The sequence below is a fragment of the Schistocerca serialis genome, chromosome 9, assembly GCF_023864345.2.
Source record: "Schistocerca serialis cubense isolate TAMUIC-IGC-003099 chromosome 9, iqSchSeri2.2, whole genome shotgun sequence".
Classification (NCBI taxonomy): Eukaryota; Metazoa; Arthropoda; class Insecta; order Orthoptera; family Acrididae; genus Schistocerca; species Schistocerca serialis.
In genome coordinates, this window is record NC_064646.1 from 123,035,868 (window position 1) to 123,058,398 (window position 22,531).

At 40.9% G+C, this 22,531-nt stretch overlaps 1 protein-coding gene across 1 annotated transcript in view; it reads right to left on the reverse strand.

Moving 5' to 3' along the window:
* LOC126419411 (odorant receptor Or2-like) overlaps window positions 1-22,531 on the reverse strand; it is a 53,576-nt gene that overhangs the window by 28,160 nt on the left and 2,885 nt on the right. Inside the window, exon 2 of the mRNA XM_050086599.1 lies at window positions 10,024-10,123. Coding sequence (XP_049942556.1) covers window positions 10,024-10,123 — 100 coding nt within the window. The remainder of the gene's footprint in view (window positions 1-10,023; window positions 10,124-22,531) is intronic.

A 22,531-nucleotide genomic window follows, 5' to 3' on the forward strand; every position in this document is an offset into this window, starting at 1 on the left:
AACGGAGGAATGAAAATGTCTACCAAGGCTGGGATTCGAAGCCGGGTCTCCTGTTCACTAAGGTAGATGCGTTAACCACTGCGCCATCCTGGCACAGCAGTTTTGTACAGCTCCACGGACTACCCTACGACTCCTGCTTCCTCAATCCAAATCCCAGTCATGTCTCATTTCATTCGACGCTGCAGTCTGCATACATACAGCATAGATGTTTTAGAATTTAAAAGGTCACTAGGACCATACAGTTTCATTTGATGACACAACTATGCCTGGCTTTCAGCTGCGTAGAATGTCGTGTTTCGTTCGACGCTGTTGTGCTATTCCAACACAGTTGGAGAGCGTTTGGAATGGCTGTTTGAGTTTAGGGTGAATGGCAAGTGGGCTGAGGTGTGAGAGAGAATTTGGATTCAGGAGATGGGTGTGCTAGGGTAGTCTGTGCGTTTGTGCAAAGCTATTGTGCCAGGGCGGCGTTGTGGTTAGCGCATCTGCTTAGTGAGCAGGATATTCGTCTTCTAATCCCAGCTTGGTACAAATTTTCAATCCTCGCTTCAATCAGCATATACACGTCATAGGTTGAGAGTTCGGATTCCTTGAGTGGTCAATATGAAACATTCACCACCAGGACTGAAGCACAAATTGACAAAGTTCACGACTACTATACAAGACATCTTAAGACAGAAATGTGTCGAGCGATGTTATGAGGGATGGGAAAGACCCACCAAGGCTCGACGACGACGTTAGAAAGCTGCCCCGAAAGCAAATAAAAGAAGGTTCACTGCTGTTTTAACGTAGTCAATGCGTCATAGACGAACAAAAAGTGAACGAAACCACAATTAATGTCAGGAAATCCTTTCATTAAGCGTTCAACGGATTCGAAAGTAAAATTTTATATACCAATATTATAGAAAATCCTACGAAGTTCTTGTCTCACGTCAAATCTTACTAAACAGTCAAAACCATCTTTTCATACACTCTGTGACAGTGATAGCATCGAAACGGAGGACAATAGAAAGATGGCCGAAGTACTAAACTCATTTTTCCGAAACTATTTTGCCGAGGAATATCATACTATGGTTCCATGTAAAAATGTCACACGAACATCAAGATGATACATATCGAAAGAAATGACCACTTCATACAAACTCAATTGAAATCGTTCAACAGAGGAAAGTATACCGAACCTGACAGGATAGATATGCGATTCTAGGCCTGTATAGCATCAAACTGTATGTCGACGGAGGAGCGAACGTTCCTAGTGATTGGGAGAAAGCACACGCCATTCACGTTCTTAACAAGGGTCGTCGAAAGGACGCATAAAACTATAGTTACATACGGCTTACGTCAGTGCGTGGTAGAATTTTAGAACATATTTTGTACTCGCATGTTACGACAATTCTGGAGAGTGAAAATTTCCACTGTTGGAATAAACATGGACTCGGCAGACAACGATGGTGTGAAACCCAACTCGCTGTGTTCGACGAGGATACCCAGAAATCAGAATACAGATGCCACGCTCCTTGAGTTTCGAAAGGCGTTCAGTACATCCACTTAATGATACAAATTCTAGCGGAAATTTGGAAATTTGTGGTAAGGTCTAATGGGACCAAATTGCTGAGATCATCGGTCCCTAATCCTACACATCACTTAATCCAACTTAAAATAACCTACGCTATAGACAATTCACACACACCCACGCCCGAGGGAGGACTCGAACCTCCGAGGGGGGGAGCCGCACGGACCGTGACAAGGCGACGGAGACTGTGCGGCTACCCCGCGCGGCGATGCTAGCGCACGGAATATCAGACGAGATGTGTGATTCGACTGAAGAGTTTCTAGCAAACAGAACACAATATGCAGTTTTTAAAGGAGAAATAGCTTCAGACGTAAAAATATCCCCAAGGCAGCCTTATAGGATCATTACTTTACACAATATTTATGTAGGTTACATAGTAGATAACGCTCATAGTTCCATGACGCTGCTTCTGATGTGTACACAGAAATTACAACAGTAGATAATTGTGGCGAAATGGAGGAAAACCAGCAGAGGATCGACACTTGGTACAAAGAGTGGCAATTGACGATGAGCGCAAACAGGTGTATCATGTAAATAGGCAGGACATATTCTTGTACGTCGCACGATTGCAGAACAATCACTACGAACGGCCACATCCATAAAATATCTAAGATATGCGTACGGAGTGATTTCAAGTGGCACGATTATATAGAATAAACTGCAAGTAACGCAAGCACCAAACGTAATTAATGACGTGTGACGAGGGCCTCCCGTCGGGTAGACCGCCCGCCTGATGCTTTCTTTCGATTTGACGCCACTTCGGCGACTTCCGCGTCGATGGGGATGAAATGATGATGATTAGCATAACAGAACACCAAGTCCCTGAGCGGAGAAAATCTCCGACCAATCCGGGAATCGAACTCGGGCCCTTACGATTGTCAGTCTGTCGCGCTTACCACGCAGCTACCGGGGGCGGACAGAACCATTCATTGGAATAATCGTCAGGATATATAGTCCATCAAAGAGAGAAGGGCCCGAGTTCGAGTCTCGGTCGGTACGCAGTTTTAATCTGTCAGGAAGTTTCATATCAGCGTAAACTCCGCAGCAGAGTGAAAGTTTCATTCTGGAAACATTCCCTCCCCCCCCCCCCCCAGGGCTGTGGCTAAGCCATGTCTCCACAGTATTCTTTCTTCCAGGAGTGCTAGTTCTGCAAGGTATGCAGGAATGCTGCTGCGAAGTTTGGAAGGTAGGAGACGGGGTACTGGCGGAATTAAAGCTATGAGCACGGGTCGTGAGTCGTGCTTGGCTAGCTTGGTAGAGCACTGGCCCACGAAAGGGAAAAGGTCCCGAGTTCGAGTCCGTCACACAGTTTTAATCTGCCAGTAAGTTTCATATCAGAGCACACTCCGCTGCGGAGTGAAAGTTCCATTCTGGAAACAAAGGAGATATTACGGTATATTGATAATTGTTACTTATGGATCGTCTGACAGCAACTGAATAAAGCACAATTTTAGTGCCATACGCGTTTCGCCTTTATTTTCTGCAAGGCATCATCAGTGGCCTGGAATATGTATCTATTTTAGGTATGTAATTTACATTTTTGTCATAGTGCCTATAGGTTATAAACAGTTCTGGTGGTTGGTATTTCCTATTAAGTAGTAATGTATTGAACTGTACTTACAGCAACTGTACTTAATTGCGTGGACAATTTCTTTCATATTACGCTCCTGTTGCATTTTTGGTGTTGTTCTTCTTCTTATGAATGCCAATTTGCGGTTTTATTCCCACATTCCACAGCACTATGAACTGAACGTTTGTTTCAATGCAATGTTTTGGTTTCTGTTGCCGACTGTCAAATGTTTTTGCCAAAGATCGAATGCTATTGCCAAACTTTCGAGTGTAATTATTGAAGTATCTGTGATCTGTTCTTGTATGCATTTGTGTGGGTATGTGTGTATTGGTGTGATATAATTTTTTTGTGCTGTGTGCGTGTGTGTTTGTGTTATGGTGTGCCTTTTTTGTGACAAAAATGTAAATTAAATAGCTAAAATATGTACATATTCCAGGCCACTGATGCCTTGCAGAAAATAAAGGCGAAACGCGTACGGCACCAAAATTGTGTTTTATTCAGTTGCTGTCAGACGGTCCATAAGTAAAAATTATCAATACACCGTAATATTACACGCAACTGAGGAAGACAGGACTACAAAAGTTGAAGATAGTACAGCTATGTCAAGCATTATCTGTCAACGCGTACAACAGGTTCAGGAAAATACATCTCAGACTATATAAGACGATACAGCACAAAAAATTAACAAAACATGCAAAAAGAACGATTTAATTCCAAGTTACATTAATGTAAAGCTTAAAAACTGTTCCACAGTGGCTCAAAAGTCGAAATCATTTGCAGAACGATATCGGTTACTACACATTCCATCCACGTTTAGTTAACCTAACAGAGACAGAACTACACGAAAATGAAAAAAATGCTCTTGGAAAAAGCCTTGAAACACTGCACCAATAGCAAAGTGAACAATCAATACATAGAAAATCTCATAGTAGAAACTGAACACATCCTTACACGTGAAGAACAACAAAATAATTGTGAAATAAACATAGGACTGACAAGAGAACTAGTAAAATAAGAAATAAAAGGCATAATAAAACAAACACAGCAGACACACAATAAGAACAACCAAACAGAAGCAGCCACTATGAAAATGTTAAAACAAAAGTTAACGGACAATAACATATTAATAACAAGAGCAGACAAGGAAATGTAACAGTACTCATGGATAAAGAGCAATACATCACTAAAACCAAGGAATACATAAACACCAATGCCATACAAAAACTGAAGTCATATCCAGCTACACGATTCCAGGCAAATGCGAAACGAACACTGAAAAACATTGAAGACACACTCACAGAAGAAATACTACATAACACAGAAAAACCCACAAGCACCAACACTCCGCAATCAACCGAAAGTACATAAAGACGGAATGCCAATGAGAGCTGTAATCAACTTCAAGAAAGTCCCAACGTACCACATAGCCAAACACCTCCAAAAGTTAGTTACAAAACACTATAAAGTGGAAAACAACAGAACGGTGATAAACACAAGAAACCTAATAGAAAACATACAGAACATACAGGTACCACACACAGCATTACTGATTTCATTCGATATAGAAAATATGTATATCTCCATCCCTATTACAGAAACAATAGAAATCATAGAACAAAATCTCTCATCCCACAGCAACCTCACAGCCGACGCAGTAAAAGAAATAACAGATATGCTCAGACTGACAACTGAACAAAACTACTTTCAGTTAGAGAAAGAATATTATCTACAAAGTGATGGACTGCCCATGGGATCCCCAATATCAGGAACACTAGCAAATATTTTCATCAGTCACCTAGAAAATCAGATATTTGAAAAGATAACCACAAATGAAAGTTTCAAAATCATAGATTGGTACAGATACGTGGATGACATTATTTGCCTGCTAGATAAACCAAGTGAAAAAATAGATGAACCCCATTCAGAAATAAACAAAGCACATCAGAACATGAAATTCACACTTGAAAAAGAAAAAGAAAATCAAATAAATTTTCTTGACATTACAAAGAAAAAAGAAAATGGCAAACATACATTTAACATCTTTAGAATACCCACAGCCACAGACAATAATACATTCCACATCCAACCACCCACACAGCAAGAAACTTGCAGCACTAAGACACATGTTACATAGATTAAACACAATCCCACTCAGCAAGAGAAATTATGAACAAGAAATGAGTACAATCATAGAAATAGCTAGGAACAACAGGTATGACACACATGTGGTACACAGGCTCAATCAAAAAATAAAAAGACAAATACAAAACAAACAACATTTCCGGAATACAAAAGAACTCACAAGCTGAAAACTTACAAACACACTCAACGCTCACAATAACAACACCACACAGAAAAGAACCAGATGGTACACCATGACCTACACAAACAAACACACAGAGTTGCAAACATCCTAAAGAGACAGGGTTTCAAAATAGCATATAACCCTGGGCAAACCCCCCAATCACACCTAAGCCAGCCAGCTACCAAGAGGGTCAAATTCCAACAATCAGGAATATATAAACTTGATTGTCAAAGTTGTGATGCAGTATACATAGGCATGACATGTAGGAATTTTGAAACAAGATACAAAGAACATCTCAGATGTTGGAAATATGAAACAAACCATTCCACATTTGCACAGCATTTAAAACACCATAACCATCATCCTACAAACATGGAACAAGAAATGAAAATAATGATAATAAGCAATCATGACAAACATCTTATACAAACGCAAGAGAACTTCCACATCCAGACAGCCATAGCAGAAAACAAACATGTGATAATTGAACAAACACACATCAGCACAGGCTCCCTACTACACTTAATAAAGGAAATGATAACATAAAGACAAATACACACACACACACACACACACACACACACACACACACACACACACACACACACAAGCAGAGCCAAAAAAAGAAAAAAGACACACCATAACACAAACACACACACACACACACACACACACACACACACACACAGCACAAAAAAATTATATCACACCAATTCACACACACAAAAATGCATACAAGAACAGATCACAGATACTTCAATAATTACACTCGAAAGTTTGGCAATAACATTCGATCTTTGGCAAAAACATTTGACAGTCAGCAACAAAAACCAAAACATTGCATTGAAATAAGCGTTCAGTTCATAGTGCTGTGGAATGTGGGAATAAAACCGCAAATTGGCATTCATAAGAAGAAGAACAACACCAAAAATGCAACAGGAGCGTAATATGTAAGAAATTGTCCACGCAACCTGTAAGTACAGTTCAATACATTACTACTTAATAGGAAATACCAACCACCACAACTGTTTATAACCTACAGGCTCTGTGACAAAAATGTAAACTAAATAGCTAAAATATATACATATTCCAGGCCACTGATGATGCCTTGCAGAAAATAAAGGCGAAACGTGTATGCCACTAAAATTGTGTTTTATTCAGTTGCTGTCAGACGGTTCGTAAGTAAAAATTATCAATATGCCGTAATATTACACGCAACTGAGGAAGACAGGACTATAAAAAAAAGACAAAGGAGATAGCTTACAAAGTCCTTCTCGATCAACAGCTAAATATTCATCATCAATCTGTAAGAGTAATGTAAGGGGTCATGTTGTAAGAATTGCTGGGACACTCCGAAAGGAAGGTTCAGCCGCTCAATTTGCAGGGCTTTTCCTATCTTTTGCGTCCTCAGGCAACGAAGTAGGAGAGCTATGTTTGGTAGTGTACCTGTGTAACGACTGTAATGAATGTGTTTGTACGTAATGCCATGTACGCATTGGAGATGAGAGAAAGGACAATGTGGGACCCGGTGCCGGCATATAGCCCACTTCTCTAGGAGCACCAAGAGGCCCGTCGAAAATGTTTTCATCCGACGGACGGATCACCATCAACAGCATCTGCTCAATCCGTGAGACACAGTGGAGAAATTTGGAATTCAATCCATGCCACCACCCCTCTAGTCCCTTCTGCCTTAAAGGGGAAGCTGTCAACAGCAGCCGGCGCACCCGGGCGGTCATTCATCCAAGTATTGGAGACGCCCGATGGTGTCGCGGAGCGACGTACCCACCTCGGCACAGCCGTCAACATCAATCTGTAATTCGTACCAGATAGGATTGATGGGTGAAAGAGAGAAGGTCCTTGGAGGAGCGCGTTCATTACAGGTTCATTTAATAAATGCGAATGTGTCACGGAAATTGTCGGCCAACTGTAATGTCGGAAGTTACAACAGAGACATAGTGCATCACGGTGTGGTATCCTAGTAAAATTCTGACGGAGTAAGTTTTTAGAAGAGACAACCACATTTTTGATCTCCGAGGTACATCTCGTGAAAACACCGCGGAGGTAAAATTAGATTCGAGCTCACGCGGAGCGTTACTAGCAACCGATCTTCCCGCAGATCATTCGCGACTGTAAGAGAAGAGTGGGCCAAGAAACCGGGTTGTACATGGTAATTTCCGCCACACACAATACAGTGGCTTGCGGAAAGTAGATGTAGATGAAATGAAACACTACGCGGCGTGCTTCCCATCCAGAAATCGCTTTATGTTTATGAAAACTGCTATAACACATACATATGTAGGAGGTAATGAAGAGATGACACATTAGTTACGACTCTCAGCCATGAAAATGTATGGCGACTACATGATAGAAATGAACTTTCCCTTCTTACGAAAGTAAGGTGAGGTTCGTCATATTTAAGAAACGAAACATAAGTACTAATTTGCAAGTAATTTGAGGTGGGTAAAAGCATAATGTCGGCTTTGCCACAATGGTAACACAGGTTCCCGTCAGATTACCGAAGGGCTAGGACTTGGATCGGTAACCGTTCAGGTCTGCGGAGTACTCTTGGCAAGCGGGGTGAACTCAGTCAGGAGGAGCTACTTGCTTGAGAAGCAACGGTTTCGGTCACGAAAACCGTCAACAGATGAGTGAGCGGTCTGCTGACCATTTGCCCCTCCATATCCGCATCCAGTGATGGCTACCGTCTGAGGATGACACGGTGGTCGGTCGGTACCGTTGGACCTTCAGGCGCCTGTTCGGACGGAGTATAGTTTAGTTTAGTTTAGTAATAAGCAAAACGCAGGGAGATATCGCAGTTAAAATAAATCTGAAGTTACGCTTCTATTAGGTTAGGTGGCACACTGGTTAAGGTCTGGACCCGCATTATGGAAATACGGTTTATTTTCCCGTTTAACCATTCACATTGATGGTTTTCCTGTTTTCTTTAGTCCATTAATGTGGATACTAGGATGATTTCTGTGAAAAGAATACGGTTCATTCTCTTCTCATTCTTGCCCTGTGCTAGCTTGTGATCTGTCCGTAATGATATGGTCGTCGATTAGATGTTAATCTTGCTTTCTTTCCGGTTAAGCTCCCATCCTGTGAAAGACACGGAAGAAAACGTATCCCTCTCGTATTCAACCATATCCAAAAACATACTAATTGTAGAAAAAAAGGAAAAAATCAGCACAAACGAAGGAAACGTTTTTCAGAAAAAACAGCATTAAACAGTGGAATAAGGAAGAGGACGAAGATTTTCTAACTGTGCGGACGCTACACACTAAATGTATTGTACAAAAGTAACATGTAAATATAATGATAATAGAAGAGCAAAAACTGAAACATTTCAAAATCAGTGATTCCAGCTATTTTCCCCTTGAGCCATGAATCTTCTGAAGTGGCCCGCCAAAAAACTCCTCTCTTGTGCCAACCTCTTTATCTCAGAGTTGCGCTGCACCCTATGTTCTCAATTAATTGTTCCATTTATTCCAAACCCTGTTTCCTCCCAAGGTTTTCACCCTCTATAGCCTCCTGTAATACTGCAGAAGTTATTCCCTGATGTTCTAAAATATGTTGTACCGTTGTGCCCCTTCTTTGGCTCAGTGCTTTGCGTATGCACCTTCCTTCGATAATTCTGCGAAGGATCATCTCATTTCCTATCTTATCAGTCCACCTTATTTTCAACATCCTTCTATTGCACGTCATCTGCAACATTTCGACTCTATTCTTTTCACGTTTTCCCATAGTCCACTGCCCTTCAACGTTGTGCTCCAAACATACATTCTCCGGGTTTTCTGCCTCAAATTAAGGTCTCTGTTTGATACTAATGGACCTCTTCTGGACAGGAGTGTCCTCGTTACCCGTGTCAGGCTGCTTTATATGTCCTCGTTGCTTCGTCCCTTATGTAATACTTTGCTTCCAAAGTAGCAGAATTTTTTAAATTTTATGAAGTCCTTTCTTTATTCAACGTCATCACCAATTCTGATGTTAAATTTACTGCTAATCTCATAACTCTTACCCCTTATTACCTGCATTTTTCTTAAATTTACTCCTGTACCATATTCTGTACCTATTAGATTCTTCAGTCCATTCAACATGTCCTGTAATTATTCTTCACTTTCACTAAGGATATCAATGTCTCCGTCAAATCTCATCATTGAAATCACCCTAAATTTCAATCCAGAACCTGTCTTTTTCTCGTCAACGTTGATGTAGATAGGGTCAAAAGACTGCGTTCCTGTCTTATACGCCTGTTAATTAGAGTTAAAGAATAATATTACAAATCAGACGTACGATCAACGGATGAAGCGACAATATTTATAATACAATATGTGGGGACAAACGTCCATGTTAGTAGACGAGACAGAGTGGCGAAATGTCCTAATACACATCGATGTAATTTATTTCGTAACTGAACGACTTATAGGTTGGAAAAAGTACGGGAGAAGAAATAAACTAGCATATCTATGCAAGATAATTGATGACGTTTTATGAAGTTATTACGTAACGATAAAAAATCAGCACATGACAAATCCATGTAAATAGTTGATCACGCAAATCAAAGAAATTATGTCTTACGTATGTGGCTTGGTACAGCGCGACGCAGGCTACCAAAACGCTGAAAGCGAACTGCGTCATCGCTATTGGATTCATGACAGTTTCCAAGTAGGAGATAAATCTGAAACAGAAACAATTACGATAAGCAAACAGCTGAAAGACTAAGAAATAATTATAATATTGATTTTATGTCCATCATCATCATCATCATCATCATCATCATCATTTAAGACTGATTATGCCTTTCAGCGTTCAGTCTGGAGCATAGTCCCCCTTATAAAATTCCTCCATGATCCCCTATTCAGTGCTAACATTGGTGCCTCTTCTGATCTTAAGCCTATTACTTCAAAATCATTCTTAACCTAATCCAGGTACCTTCTCCTTGGTCTGCCCCGACTCCTCCTACCCTCTACTGCTGAACCCATGAATCTCTTGGGTAACCTTGCTTCTCCCATGCGTGTAACATGACCCCACCATCTAAGCCTGTTCACCCTGACTGCTACATCTATAGAGTTCATTCCCAGTTTTTCTTTGATTTCCTCATTGTGGACACCCTCCTGCCATTGTTCCCATCTACTAGTACCTGCAATCATCCTAGCTACTTTCATATCCGTAATCTCAACCTTGTTGATAAGGTATCCTAAATCCACCCAGCTTTCGCTCCCATACAACAAAGTTGGTCGAAAGATTGAACGGTGCACAGATAACTTAGTCTTGGTACTGACTTCCTTCTTGCAGAAGAGAGTAGATCGTAGTAGAGCGCTCACTGCATTAGCTTTGCTACACCTCGCTTCAAGTTCTTTCACTATGCTGCCATCCTGTGAGAATATGCATCCTAAGTACTTGAAACCGTCCACCTGTTCTAACTTTGTTCCTCCTATTTGGCACTCAATCCGGTTATATCTCTTTCCCACTGACATTACTTTCGTTTTGGAGATGCTAATCTTCATATGTTATAGTGATATACATATTTCCTTAATTGCTGGAAACATTTATACCTAATCATTGCATACGCAACCGAAACTGAAATATATACGGCCTTAATTGGAATATTCGCGCCAGGACAATAAATTTCCTTGAGAAGTTAATTGTACCCCATTTACAGAAATACTTTCTCTTCTTTACTATGAATACTGTTATAGTAATGCATTTGTCCTCCATAACCATTAACACAATTCTATTTGGGTTTAATGAATTTCGTTGCGTTCTTGACTGTGCTCAGATCGGACTATTTTATTCCTATAAATAGATACATGCTCCTAAAGTCTGAGCATAGCCTAGTAACATCTAATAAGAATTACAAACGAAGTTTTGAGTTAGAGATTGTTATAGTTTCTCTCTTTAACATGAAAGATTTTTGTCATGCTGAGAACTTTTCGGAGAACTTTCGTAACTCTACCACTTGAGCGTTCTTCAGGCAGCGGGAACAGCCCTATTGTGAATGAGTAAAAACTTCTGCAACAGTTCATTCATTTTGCAAACGTATTTAAGTTAACTGATGTGTTATACTTCAATCACGATGCAGGTTTAGTCTTTTCTACAGAAGATTCAAAATTTATTCGGCCGAGGTAAGAAACGTGAACACAAAAAACAGAAAAACTGCTTTCGTAGTTACTAATAACTGGTACAGACAAAAGACGTTATTTTATAGAAAAGAAACACTGATCATCTAGTTTTGTATTGTGAGAAATAAATTACTATGGATTACCAACAAGAAATGCTACATAGGATGAGGATGTCATGTGCTCAGGTGTGCATATTGGTGAAAACATTAACTGGAAAAACGATATAATATACCCCAGATTGAATACTTAAGTTCAACAGGTTTTGCCATGATAGTTACGGCCAAATTTCGGGATAAAGAAATCGATGAGCTAAAATATACTTTTTATGGTTGAGTCCCTTGATGTCCAACAGGATTACTTTTAGCAGAAGCTCTTCACTTGTGCATAAGTATGTATTCCACAAGAAAATAAATAGGATTTATGCGAGGGATACACAGCGGGCATATATGAAAACAGTAACAAATGTGAACCACAGTGTCAGTGATGCAATTTATGAACAAGACACAGTGTGACTTTTAAAACATCATAGATGTTCGTAAATACTGCACTAGGAAGAAATAATCTCCTTTAACTTTCAAATAGTCGTATATTAGGATAGAAGTGAGTGAGTACAGTGTTACAGACCCCTTCGATGATCCAACCTTGGAAATACAATACCTGTCAAACCGATGAAGTATTTTGCAATGCCTATTAAATTTGTTTCCCCGTGATATATCTTTGCATACCGAAAAGGAATTCTTTATAAGGTATCAGCATGCATATACTGTTTTAAAAAAGAATATTCAACTTTATCCAGTTGAGACGTCCTTCATCAAGACGTTTACCGTGAATTTAATTTATGCAGCACGTAATTAGCTAAATGAAAATACTCTTAACTCATTAGGGAAAACGATTTCATTCTAGTGACTGCCACGCTTGGGACGTTGCCGCTTCGCTCTCCTGGAGCCACTGCGGCGACACAGGAACATTCACAATAAACATTTAGGCTGTAATTTATCTGACCAAATACTTTGCCTTTTTTGTCTAGCTCACACTATTGTACACGTTCTTCAGTCAGAATACAAGGGCAGAAGGCTTTAATGTGTGGTACCAGGACCAGTGTGTTCCACATCACTACCCTCATCTATTCCGTATGTCTCCCATAAATATTCCCAGGCAATTAGCATTGAATCGAAGATACTAATATCAATGACGGTACTACCTAAATTCCCGCTATGCCTTATGAGTAAGCTCTACTATGGGATAAAATGAAAGAAACAACAGATGTTTTCCAACGTCATAGGAAAAAGCGGTCGCCCGAGAGCGATGTTGTGTATCATAACCTTAAGAAGACAACAGTGTACCAGTTGGTGCAATGTCTTGGCTTCAACGAAGCCTGCGATGCGGATATGTTTCGGCAGCCTACTTACGGAGTGAAATGGGCTTTCACGGTTTGTTAATACCACCCAAGGGTGACTGACGGAATGTGTGGACCAAAGGGATTTGGGGCACTTCATTCACAGTTTATTTTTTTTATAACACTTCTTTATTAATAACACTGATAATACTTTTAAAAGGAAACAACACCACAGGCCTTGTAAATCGCCTAACTGCATAAGTGAACTACTAAAAATAATCGTTAATATGTTTAGGAACACAAACTTCAACTCACAAATAGCATTCAGTTGTTTACTAATTAATTAAATGTTTGTTCAAGGCAATTTCCCCACATAATCAACACAACTCGAAACCAGAATTCAATACACTTCCTTGCTATTAAATGTCTGCATAAGTTAATGGCCAAACATAGTAACCTCTGAACAACAATTCAATTGACTTAAAAAAAGAACACAGCATCTAAACATGTTTACAGAATTATGGAAAAGAAATGCGTATACACCTACTGTTTAGCAAATGAACCACTTTCGGCCTGAGCCACCAACAACATAAGTCGTTCTCATTACCCACATAGAGCCACTCCGAGGTACTGGAAGCAAAACATAAGTCTTCCACTTGTACACCAAAGGCAGGGTCTCCCAGACTGCAAGCCGTAAGAAACCAGTCAACACGCTCCCGCCACCAAGTAGGAAAGCGTCGGGCTAGTAAACAACGCCCGCTACGGTGGGCGGGCGCGACTACGTAACTGCTTGCCACAGTGGGTCGGCTCCTCCCGCAGCCTGTGCGAAGACCGGTGGCTAAATTAATGAAATTATCACCACCTGTGACACAAAGGGCAAGCAACTCACCTACGTAATAAGGACATAAATTATTTGCATATACAACGTGCTCAAAACAGCTGTCTATCCACTACTTCCAGCACCTCAGAGGACACCACTTAACACAGTGAATTCAGAGTCATCTATACATACCACGCAATCTGCGCAAAACCACATAAACTTCCTGTGCATGAGCACACTACGCTTAAAATAAAGAGTATTAACTTAACACAACATACAACATCTAAATCTCCGGATGACTGGCCAATAAACCGCCTCCGCTCTCCACTTGCGAGGCACAAATAGGATATGTCCTGCAACACACTGATTAAAATATCTAAAACAGTGTTCGTTACAAGATTAACACTCAATGTCACAGGGAAACATTAATCAGAAACAGACATTGGTTCGTTACAATAAACGCACAAATTACGTGGCTGAAACACAACCAAGTCAGTGGCACACAAGAAGGTCAGTAATAGCAAGGCCCTTTATCATTATCCCATTCAGAGAGGCGTAAAACAATGACACTTAAGCAGAGAAGTGTGAATGCATTTGAGCAATTCAGTGACTGACAACAACGAAGTTGTTAAATATAGAACACAAGTCCTCACAGGATAAACGCGACCTTACGCATTGGACTCCTAATAGTAAGGTCGAGCGTCCAAAGCACACTACTCGATAAATACACCACAACGGCAAGCACACTCAGTAATCGCCAGAACGATGGACACTGAGAACAAAATGCTGCTTGTATCCAAACCAACTGTGCTCACAATGGCATCACATCAGTTACAGAGCCATAGAGACGAGAATGTAGTCACTAGAAGCAAACGGTAAATCCATCAGAAACAAGGAAGCAGCATTTTCCCGACAGCATCGGGCCTCTACCCACCAAGTCCGCCACAAACACCCAAACACAATTAGGTAACGTGGCAAACTTTCCTCTTGCCACCACACACGGCGTCGGCAGACACGGCTTCACGCTCCGCGCACTCCTGCCTGTCTCACTATTTCTGCTCGCCCTCCAAAATCCAACCACTCCGCTGTCACGGGTGCCTTGCCGACTTCCCCCACGAGGGGGCGCCACTTCTCTCTTTCCTCCGCGATACAGTGATAATATTATACGCGGTACGTTCGATAGATCAAACCCGAGCCTCCACGGATCACGGAGTATCAGAATGAAATTGCGATTCGATTGCACACTTACTAATAAACAGAACCCATTGTGTCGTTTTTTATAGGGGAAATATCATTAAAAGTGAATGTAGTATCCAGTAAGCCTCACATAAGTGTGATAATACCGTTAGTTTCCACGGTATATACGAGGGCTGTTTCTCTTTTTTCAACATCCATTCCATCGGGAAATAGAAACCATAGTAAAAAATTTATTTTCAACAATTAGCTATAATTTCCAGTTACTTCTCTACATAATTGCCACTTTGACTTTGACATTTGTCATAGCGTGGTACCAAATTTCTAATACTCTCATCATAGAGGGCGTGACTGCGTCCTATTCCCAAAGCTGGTCTCCAACTATTTTTATGAGCCAAAATGATGTCCTAACAGCCAACGGTTCATGTGAGCAAAGAGATGAAAATCAGATGGAGCCAAGTCCGGTCTGTGCGTTGTGCAATTAAACACATTCCATTGAAAATGCTGCAGGAGCGTCATTGTTGCACCTGCGGTGTGCGGTGGGGTATTGTCGTGAAGAAAGAAACGCAAAGCAGTTACATTATGTGGGCTGCATGAAATCAGGAGAAACCCGCGAGCAAGGCTTCGCGTTTGGAGGGGGACACTATTTTCTAGCCATCTCTACGTCCTCACTGCACGCTCAGAAGCGGAAAGTGCTACATCTCGCGATTGATGGGGACACCAGAGGCACTGTGTACCACATGTGCATAAAGCTTCACTGGATTTTCACTGTGGTTTTAATTTCTCGACCGATCGTAGGTTGAAGAAAAAAACTCCCTCGTATAAATGATCTGACAGATAATACCTGAAGTCATCTGATGCCTATTGCAGAAGAGACACTCTTGTGTAGTCAAAAAGTTTTTACCCAATGCTCAACACTTGTTCAAAACACTGTCAGCAGGTCGTGACAGTACAGAAATGAAGATCTCGCCCTATCTTTATGACCCCTCTGCACGAACAATCATAACTAAAATCCACTAGTATAGTATCCCATATTTAGACAGTTTATCGAACAAAGTAGCCAAAACCCTCAAATTTTGCAGGTTTAAAATTTCATTCATGTAAGGGGCATCACAGTTTATATCTTACACAACAGTAAGGGTATAAAATTTTAAATGAATAGTGGTGTTGACGAAATCACTGATATTGAGTTTAACAAATTACATAGCGATCAAACAGGACGGGCTAGAGCAGTGAGAGTGACAGCTATGAACATAGCTGAAGATTACATGAATCAGATTTCATTTTTACTGAACATGAGCCGAAGGAAGTTCGTAGATTCAAAGGCATCACAGGGAGAAACCTTAATCTATTACAATGTCTAGAGGTAAATCAGCATTTAGCCCAAAACGGCCAACCTCGTTCCCAATGACCAAATCTCAGTCCTAATTATGACATTCATCTTCATATAGTTGTAGATAAATTCAATTGCCATACATTTTATTTCCCCCCCCATGAACCATGGACCTTGCCGTTGGTGGGGAGGCTTGCGTGCCTCAGCGATACAGATAGCCGTACCGTAGGTGCAACCACAACGGAGGGGTATCTGTTGAGAGGCCAGACAAACGTGTGGTTCCTGAAGAGGGGCAGCAGCCTTTTCAGTAGTTGCAAGGGCAACAGTCTGGATGATTGACTGATCTGGCCTTGTAACAATAACCAAAACGGCCTTGCTGTGCTGGTACTGCGAACGGCTGAAAGCAAGGGGAAACTACAGCCGTAATTTTTCCCGAGGGCATGCAGCTTTACTGTATGATTACATGATGATGGCGTCCTCTTGGGTAAAATATTCCGGAGGTAAAATAGTCCCCCATTCGGATCTCCGGGCGGGGACTACTCAAGAGGATGTCGTTATCAGGAGAAAGAAAACTGGCGTTCTACGGATCGGAGCGTGGAATGTCAGATCCCTTAATCGGGCAGGTAGGTTAGAAAATTTAAAAAGGGAAATGGATAGGTTGAAGTTAGATATAGTGGGAATTAGTGAAGTTCGGTGGCAGGAGGAACAAGACTTCTGGTCAGGTGACTACAGGGTTATAAACACAAAATCAAATAGGGGTAATGCAGGAGTAGGTTTAATAATGAATAGGAAAATAGGAATGCGGGTAAGCTACTACAAACAGCATAGTGAACGCATTATTGTGGCCAAGATAGATACGAAGCCCACACCTACTACAGTAGTACAAGTTTATATGCCAACTAGCTCTGCAGATGACGAAGAAATTGAAGAAATGTATGATGAAATAAAAGAAATTATTCAGATTGTGAAGGGAGACGAAAATTTAATAGTCATGGGTGACTGGAATTCGAGTGTAGGAAAAGGGAGAGAAGGAAACATAGTAGGTGAATATGGATTGGGGGACAGAAATGAAAGAGGAAGCCGCCTTGTAGAATTTTGCACAGAGCACAACATAATCATAACTAACACTTGGTTTAAGAATCATGAAAGAAGGTTGTATACATGGAAGAACCCTGGAGATACTAAAAGGTATCAGATAGATTATATAATGGTAAGAAAGAGATTTAGGAACCAGGTTTTAAATTGTAAGACATTTCCAGGGGCAGATGTGGACTCTGACCACAATCTATTGGTTATGACCTGTAGATTAAAACTGAAGAAACTGCAAAAAGGTGGGAATTTAAGGAGATGGGACCTGGATAAACTAAAAGAACCAGAGGTTGTACAGAGATTCAGGGAGAGCATAAGGGAGCAATTGACAGGAATGGGGGAAATAAATACAGTAGAAGAAGAATGGGTAGCTTTGAGGGATGAAGTAGTGAAGGCAGCAGAGGATCAAGTAGGTAAAAAGACGAGGGCTAGTAGAAATCCTTGGGTAACAGAAGAAATACTGAATTTAATTGATGAAAGGAGAAAATATAAAAATGCAGTAAGTGAAACAGGCAAAAAGGAATACAAACGTCTCAAAAATGAGATCGACAGGAAGTGCAAAATGGCTAAGCAGGGATGGCTAGAGGACAAATGTAAGGATGTAGAGGCCTATCTCACTAGGGGTAAGATAGATACCGCCTACAAGAAAATTAAAGAGGCCTTTGGAGATAAGAGAACGACTTGTATGAATATGAAGAGCTCAGATGGAAACCCAGTTCTAAGCAAAGAAGGGAAAGCAGAAAGGTGGAAGGAGTATATAGAGGGTCTATACAAGGGCGATGTACTTGAGGACAATATTATGGAAATGGAAGAGGATGTAGATGAAGATGAAATGGGAGATATGATACTGCGTGAAGAGTTTGACAGAGCACTGAAAGACCTGAGTCGAAACAAGGCCCCCGGAGTAGACAATATTCCATTGGAACTACTGACGGCCTTGGGAGAGCCAGTCCTGACAAAACTCTACCATCTGGTGAGCAAGATGTATGAAACAGGTGAAATACCCTCAGACTTCAAGAAGAATATAATAATTCCAATCCCAAAGAAAGCAGGTGTTGACAGATGTGAAAATTACCGAACTATCAGCTTAATAAGTCACAGCTGCAAAATACTAACACGAATTCTTTACAGACGAATGGAAAAACTAGTAGAAGCCAACCTCGGGGAAGATCAGTTTGGATTCCGTAGAAACACTGGAACACGTGAGGCAATACTGACCTTACGACTTATCTTAGAAGAAAGATTAAGGAAAGGCAAACCTACGTTTCTAGCATTTGTAGACTTAGAGAAAGCTTTTGACAATGTTGACTGGAATACTCTCTTTCAAATTCTAAAGGTGGCAGGGGTAAAATACAGGGAACGAAAGACTATTTACAATTTGTACAGAAACCAGATGGCAGTTATAAGAGTCGAGGGACATGAAAGGGAAGCAGTGGTTGGGAAGGGAGTAAGACAGGGTTGTAGCCTCTCCCCGATGTTGTTCAATCTGTATATTGAGCAAGCAGTAAAGGAAACAAAAGAAAAATTCGGAGTAGGTATTAGAATTCATGGAGAAGAAATAAAAACTTTGAGGTTCGCCGATGACATTGTAATTCTGTCAGAGACAGCAAAGGACTTGGAAGAGCAGTTGAATGGAATGGACAGTGTCTTGAAAGGAGGATATAAGATGATCATCAACAAAAGCAAAACAAGGATAATGGAATGTAGTCTAATTAAGTCGGGTGATGCTGAGGGAATTAGATTAGGAAATGAGGCACTTAAAGTAGTAAAGGAGTTTTGCTATTTGGGGAGCAAAATAACTGATGATGGTCGAAGTAGAGAGGATATAAAATGTAGGCTGGCAATGGCAAGGAAAGCGTTTCTGAAGAAGAGAAATTTGTTAACATCGAGTATAGATTTAAGTGTCAGGAAGTCATTTCTGAAAGTATTCGTATGGAGTGTAGCCATGTATGGAAGTGAAACATGGACGATAAATAGTTTGGACAAGAAGAGAATAGAAGCTTTTGAAATGTGGTGCTACAGAAGAATGCTGAAGATTAGATGGGTAGATCACATAACTAATGAGGAAGTATTGAATAGAATTGGGGAGAAGAGAAGTTTGTGGCACAACTTGACCAGAAGAAGGGATCGGTTGGTAGGACATGTTCTGAGGCATCAAGGGATCACCAATTTAGTATTGGAGGGCAGCGTGGAGGGTAAAAATCGTAGAGGGAGACCAAGAGATGAATACACTAAGCAGATTCAGAAGGATGTAGGTTGCAGTAGGTACTGGGAGATGAAAAAGCTTGCACAGGATAGAGTAGCATGGAGAGCTGCATCAAACCAGTCTCAGGACTGAAGACCACAACAACAACAACATTTTATTTTGTTCCTCCTCACAATCTTTAGTATTATAATGACACAACTTGTATACTTCAATATTGTGTGATATATTTAGTTACTGTGTTCGATACCATCGATGATGTAAATTGTAATTTAACGCTGGTGTTTAACATGCTTGTTGCATGAGGCAATTGAAGAGCAGTCGATTTGACATTTCTGACCTAGTGTCACAAGGTAGACTCTGTATGTTTTAATGATAACTTCGTTTTAAATGTTCGATTTCCTACACACTAGTGTCTCTTATTGATTCTAGGCAATTTTTTCCCTGCCAGTGACACAATAAGCCCAAAACCGGTTTGAAATAAACAAGTATTAGTGGAATAAACAGGGCAGACCATAGGGAGATGAGCCGCGCCATATCATAGGGCGGCAGGGTTTTTGGGGTGGCAAAATGTCAAATTTTAAGATATTTGTAAAGGGACGAATTAAACAAGGCAATGAAAGTTTTGTATAAACGAAGAAGTGTAAGAAATAAATGCAAAGCAGTCATAAGATCTGGTATCTTACTGGAAATTATCTACGGTATATTGAAGCAGATGAGAAATGAAGCGCTGGACTTGGTGACCTGGCTTGCGTCTTTAAAAGTAGCAAAACCTGATAGTGGCTCGATTTAATTACAGCGCCTACACAAACTTGAAAGATACCTATGTCTGCTTGAAAGCCCCGACAGAAACGAAAAACTTTATAAAAGAGAAAAAAAAATTCAATATATGAAGGCCTAACGGTTCCTATACAGGAACCTTCACCTTATGTAGCACTGTCACTGAGAAAAACATTTCGTAATAATAAATAAACAGTAAGTGAAATGTGAGCTGCCCGTCAAATGCAATAGTCTTCTGAATCCAAACACTGTGATTAGGCATCGCTTACAAGTGGTAAGATGCGTGCATCCTTCATCCACTACTCCGTCCCCTCTGAATCTGCCTTTCATATCACTCTTCTAGTCACGCTCCACTAAATTACTTTTCTCGGCTATGTGTCAAGTTTTTTTTCTTTTTAGTTTTCCCTTATTGAGTATTTAACTGTTACTTTTCTGTACCATAAATGAAAGTGCTTTCAAAAGTGCTTGTTTTAGAACTTAAAATGTTGGTCGTGGTATGTCGGAAAGCACGTATTCTCGATATCCAAAGATAGTCATTTTTCCTTTATGTGCTACAAATGCACTAAATAGGTAATGGTGATTTACACACTTCTTTTTTACTGATTTTGTAGCTGTAGGAGATAATCTGCTTTGAGACTTAGAGAGATAGTCTAAAAAATAGTTAGAGGAAATGAAAATAATTTTAGACGACATGAGGGAGCAAGGCTATGATAACGGTTCTAATCTGGAAAACAAGAGCATAGGAGTGGAGAAGCGCATTTTTAAATGTAAAAAACACTCTAAGACAGAAAAAAGACGCATCATGAAGGAGTTATTCAAATTAATCGCAAAATAAAGGTATCGCCGGAAGATGCATAACTGTAAACTTTGGCGGCCGATGGAGGAATGTGTGACGATGCAGCGCAATTTCACCATGCAGCTGTCAAGGATAGTAAACAGAGGAAATGTCGATACCAGGAAAAATAATCTTCGTGAACTGGATAGTAACTAAGCCTCGCAGACAGCAGGCGTGCCAATAACATACTTGGGTGTCAGCAATTGAGAGAGATAGTGTAGTTGCGCTCAGAGAAATAGATTGGAGTAATCGGCGAATAGCTCGACATCTGAATAGGAGCAATGCCACTATTCGACGATGTTGGGAGGAGTGGGTAAATCATCACCGGAAACAGCTTCAATAGGGAATCGGTTGACATAAAGAGACGACAGGACACGAGGACCGAGAAATCGTCTGAAAGGCACTCAGAATCATCGACCCAGCCGGTGCAACTGGGCTTCGTTAGTCACGAGGGCCATTAACAGGCGGCTCATAGAAACGGCCGTGACCTCACAACGCCCCTTCCGCCTACTGGCATTGGCCTCCGATATCAACAAACTCATTTGCATTGGTGTCGGGCACATTTGGCCACAAATCTCTTCGAACGTAGTACAATTGTCTACAGTGGTGAGTTCCGCCTCGAACTATACCCCGATGACCTGCGAAGAAGCCCGCTGGAGAAGCCCCAGACGGCAACTGACTGTCGCCCGCCGTATGGCCCAATGATCAGGATTGATGGTCTGGGGTGCCATATTTTCATTTGATAGCAGGACCTCTTTGGATATCATCTACAGCACCCTTACAGCATACCGCTACCTCGACGATATTCTGCTCCTCGTTTTGTTGGGCGAGAGTTTCTACTGCTTGTCTTCGTCACTGCCAAATCCTACCTTGACCAGCAAGATCGCCGGAGCTCTCCCAGACGATAGCTTTTGTGGCATTACGGGCAGGAACCTCCAACCAGCTTGTGAGTTTGACGATCTAAAGTGCCATTTGGACAGAATTTAGCACGATATCCCTCAGAAGGACATACAAAAGCTCCATCAATCACTGCCAAGCCGAATAACTGCTTGAATAAGGGCCTGAGGTGGACCAACGTGTTATCATCAAGTTTTTCTGAAACTCTATTTGTAGACACATGTACATCATATCCACCGATTTCCGATTCGGATAATTCATTCATGGTGCTTACCCTCTTTTTCTGTACTAAGGCATTTTATATCCCTGTCGTAGTCACTCGCTAAATCTGCTTGTGAACGATGCTCCAAAGGCATCAGAATAAGCAGTTGCTAATATTTGTCTGTTGCGAAAAAAATTATGACTTATGTTCTGCGTCTTCGCAGCGCTAGGCTGTCTTTAATGGTCCTATATTTGTCCTAACCCACAGAAGCCAGT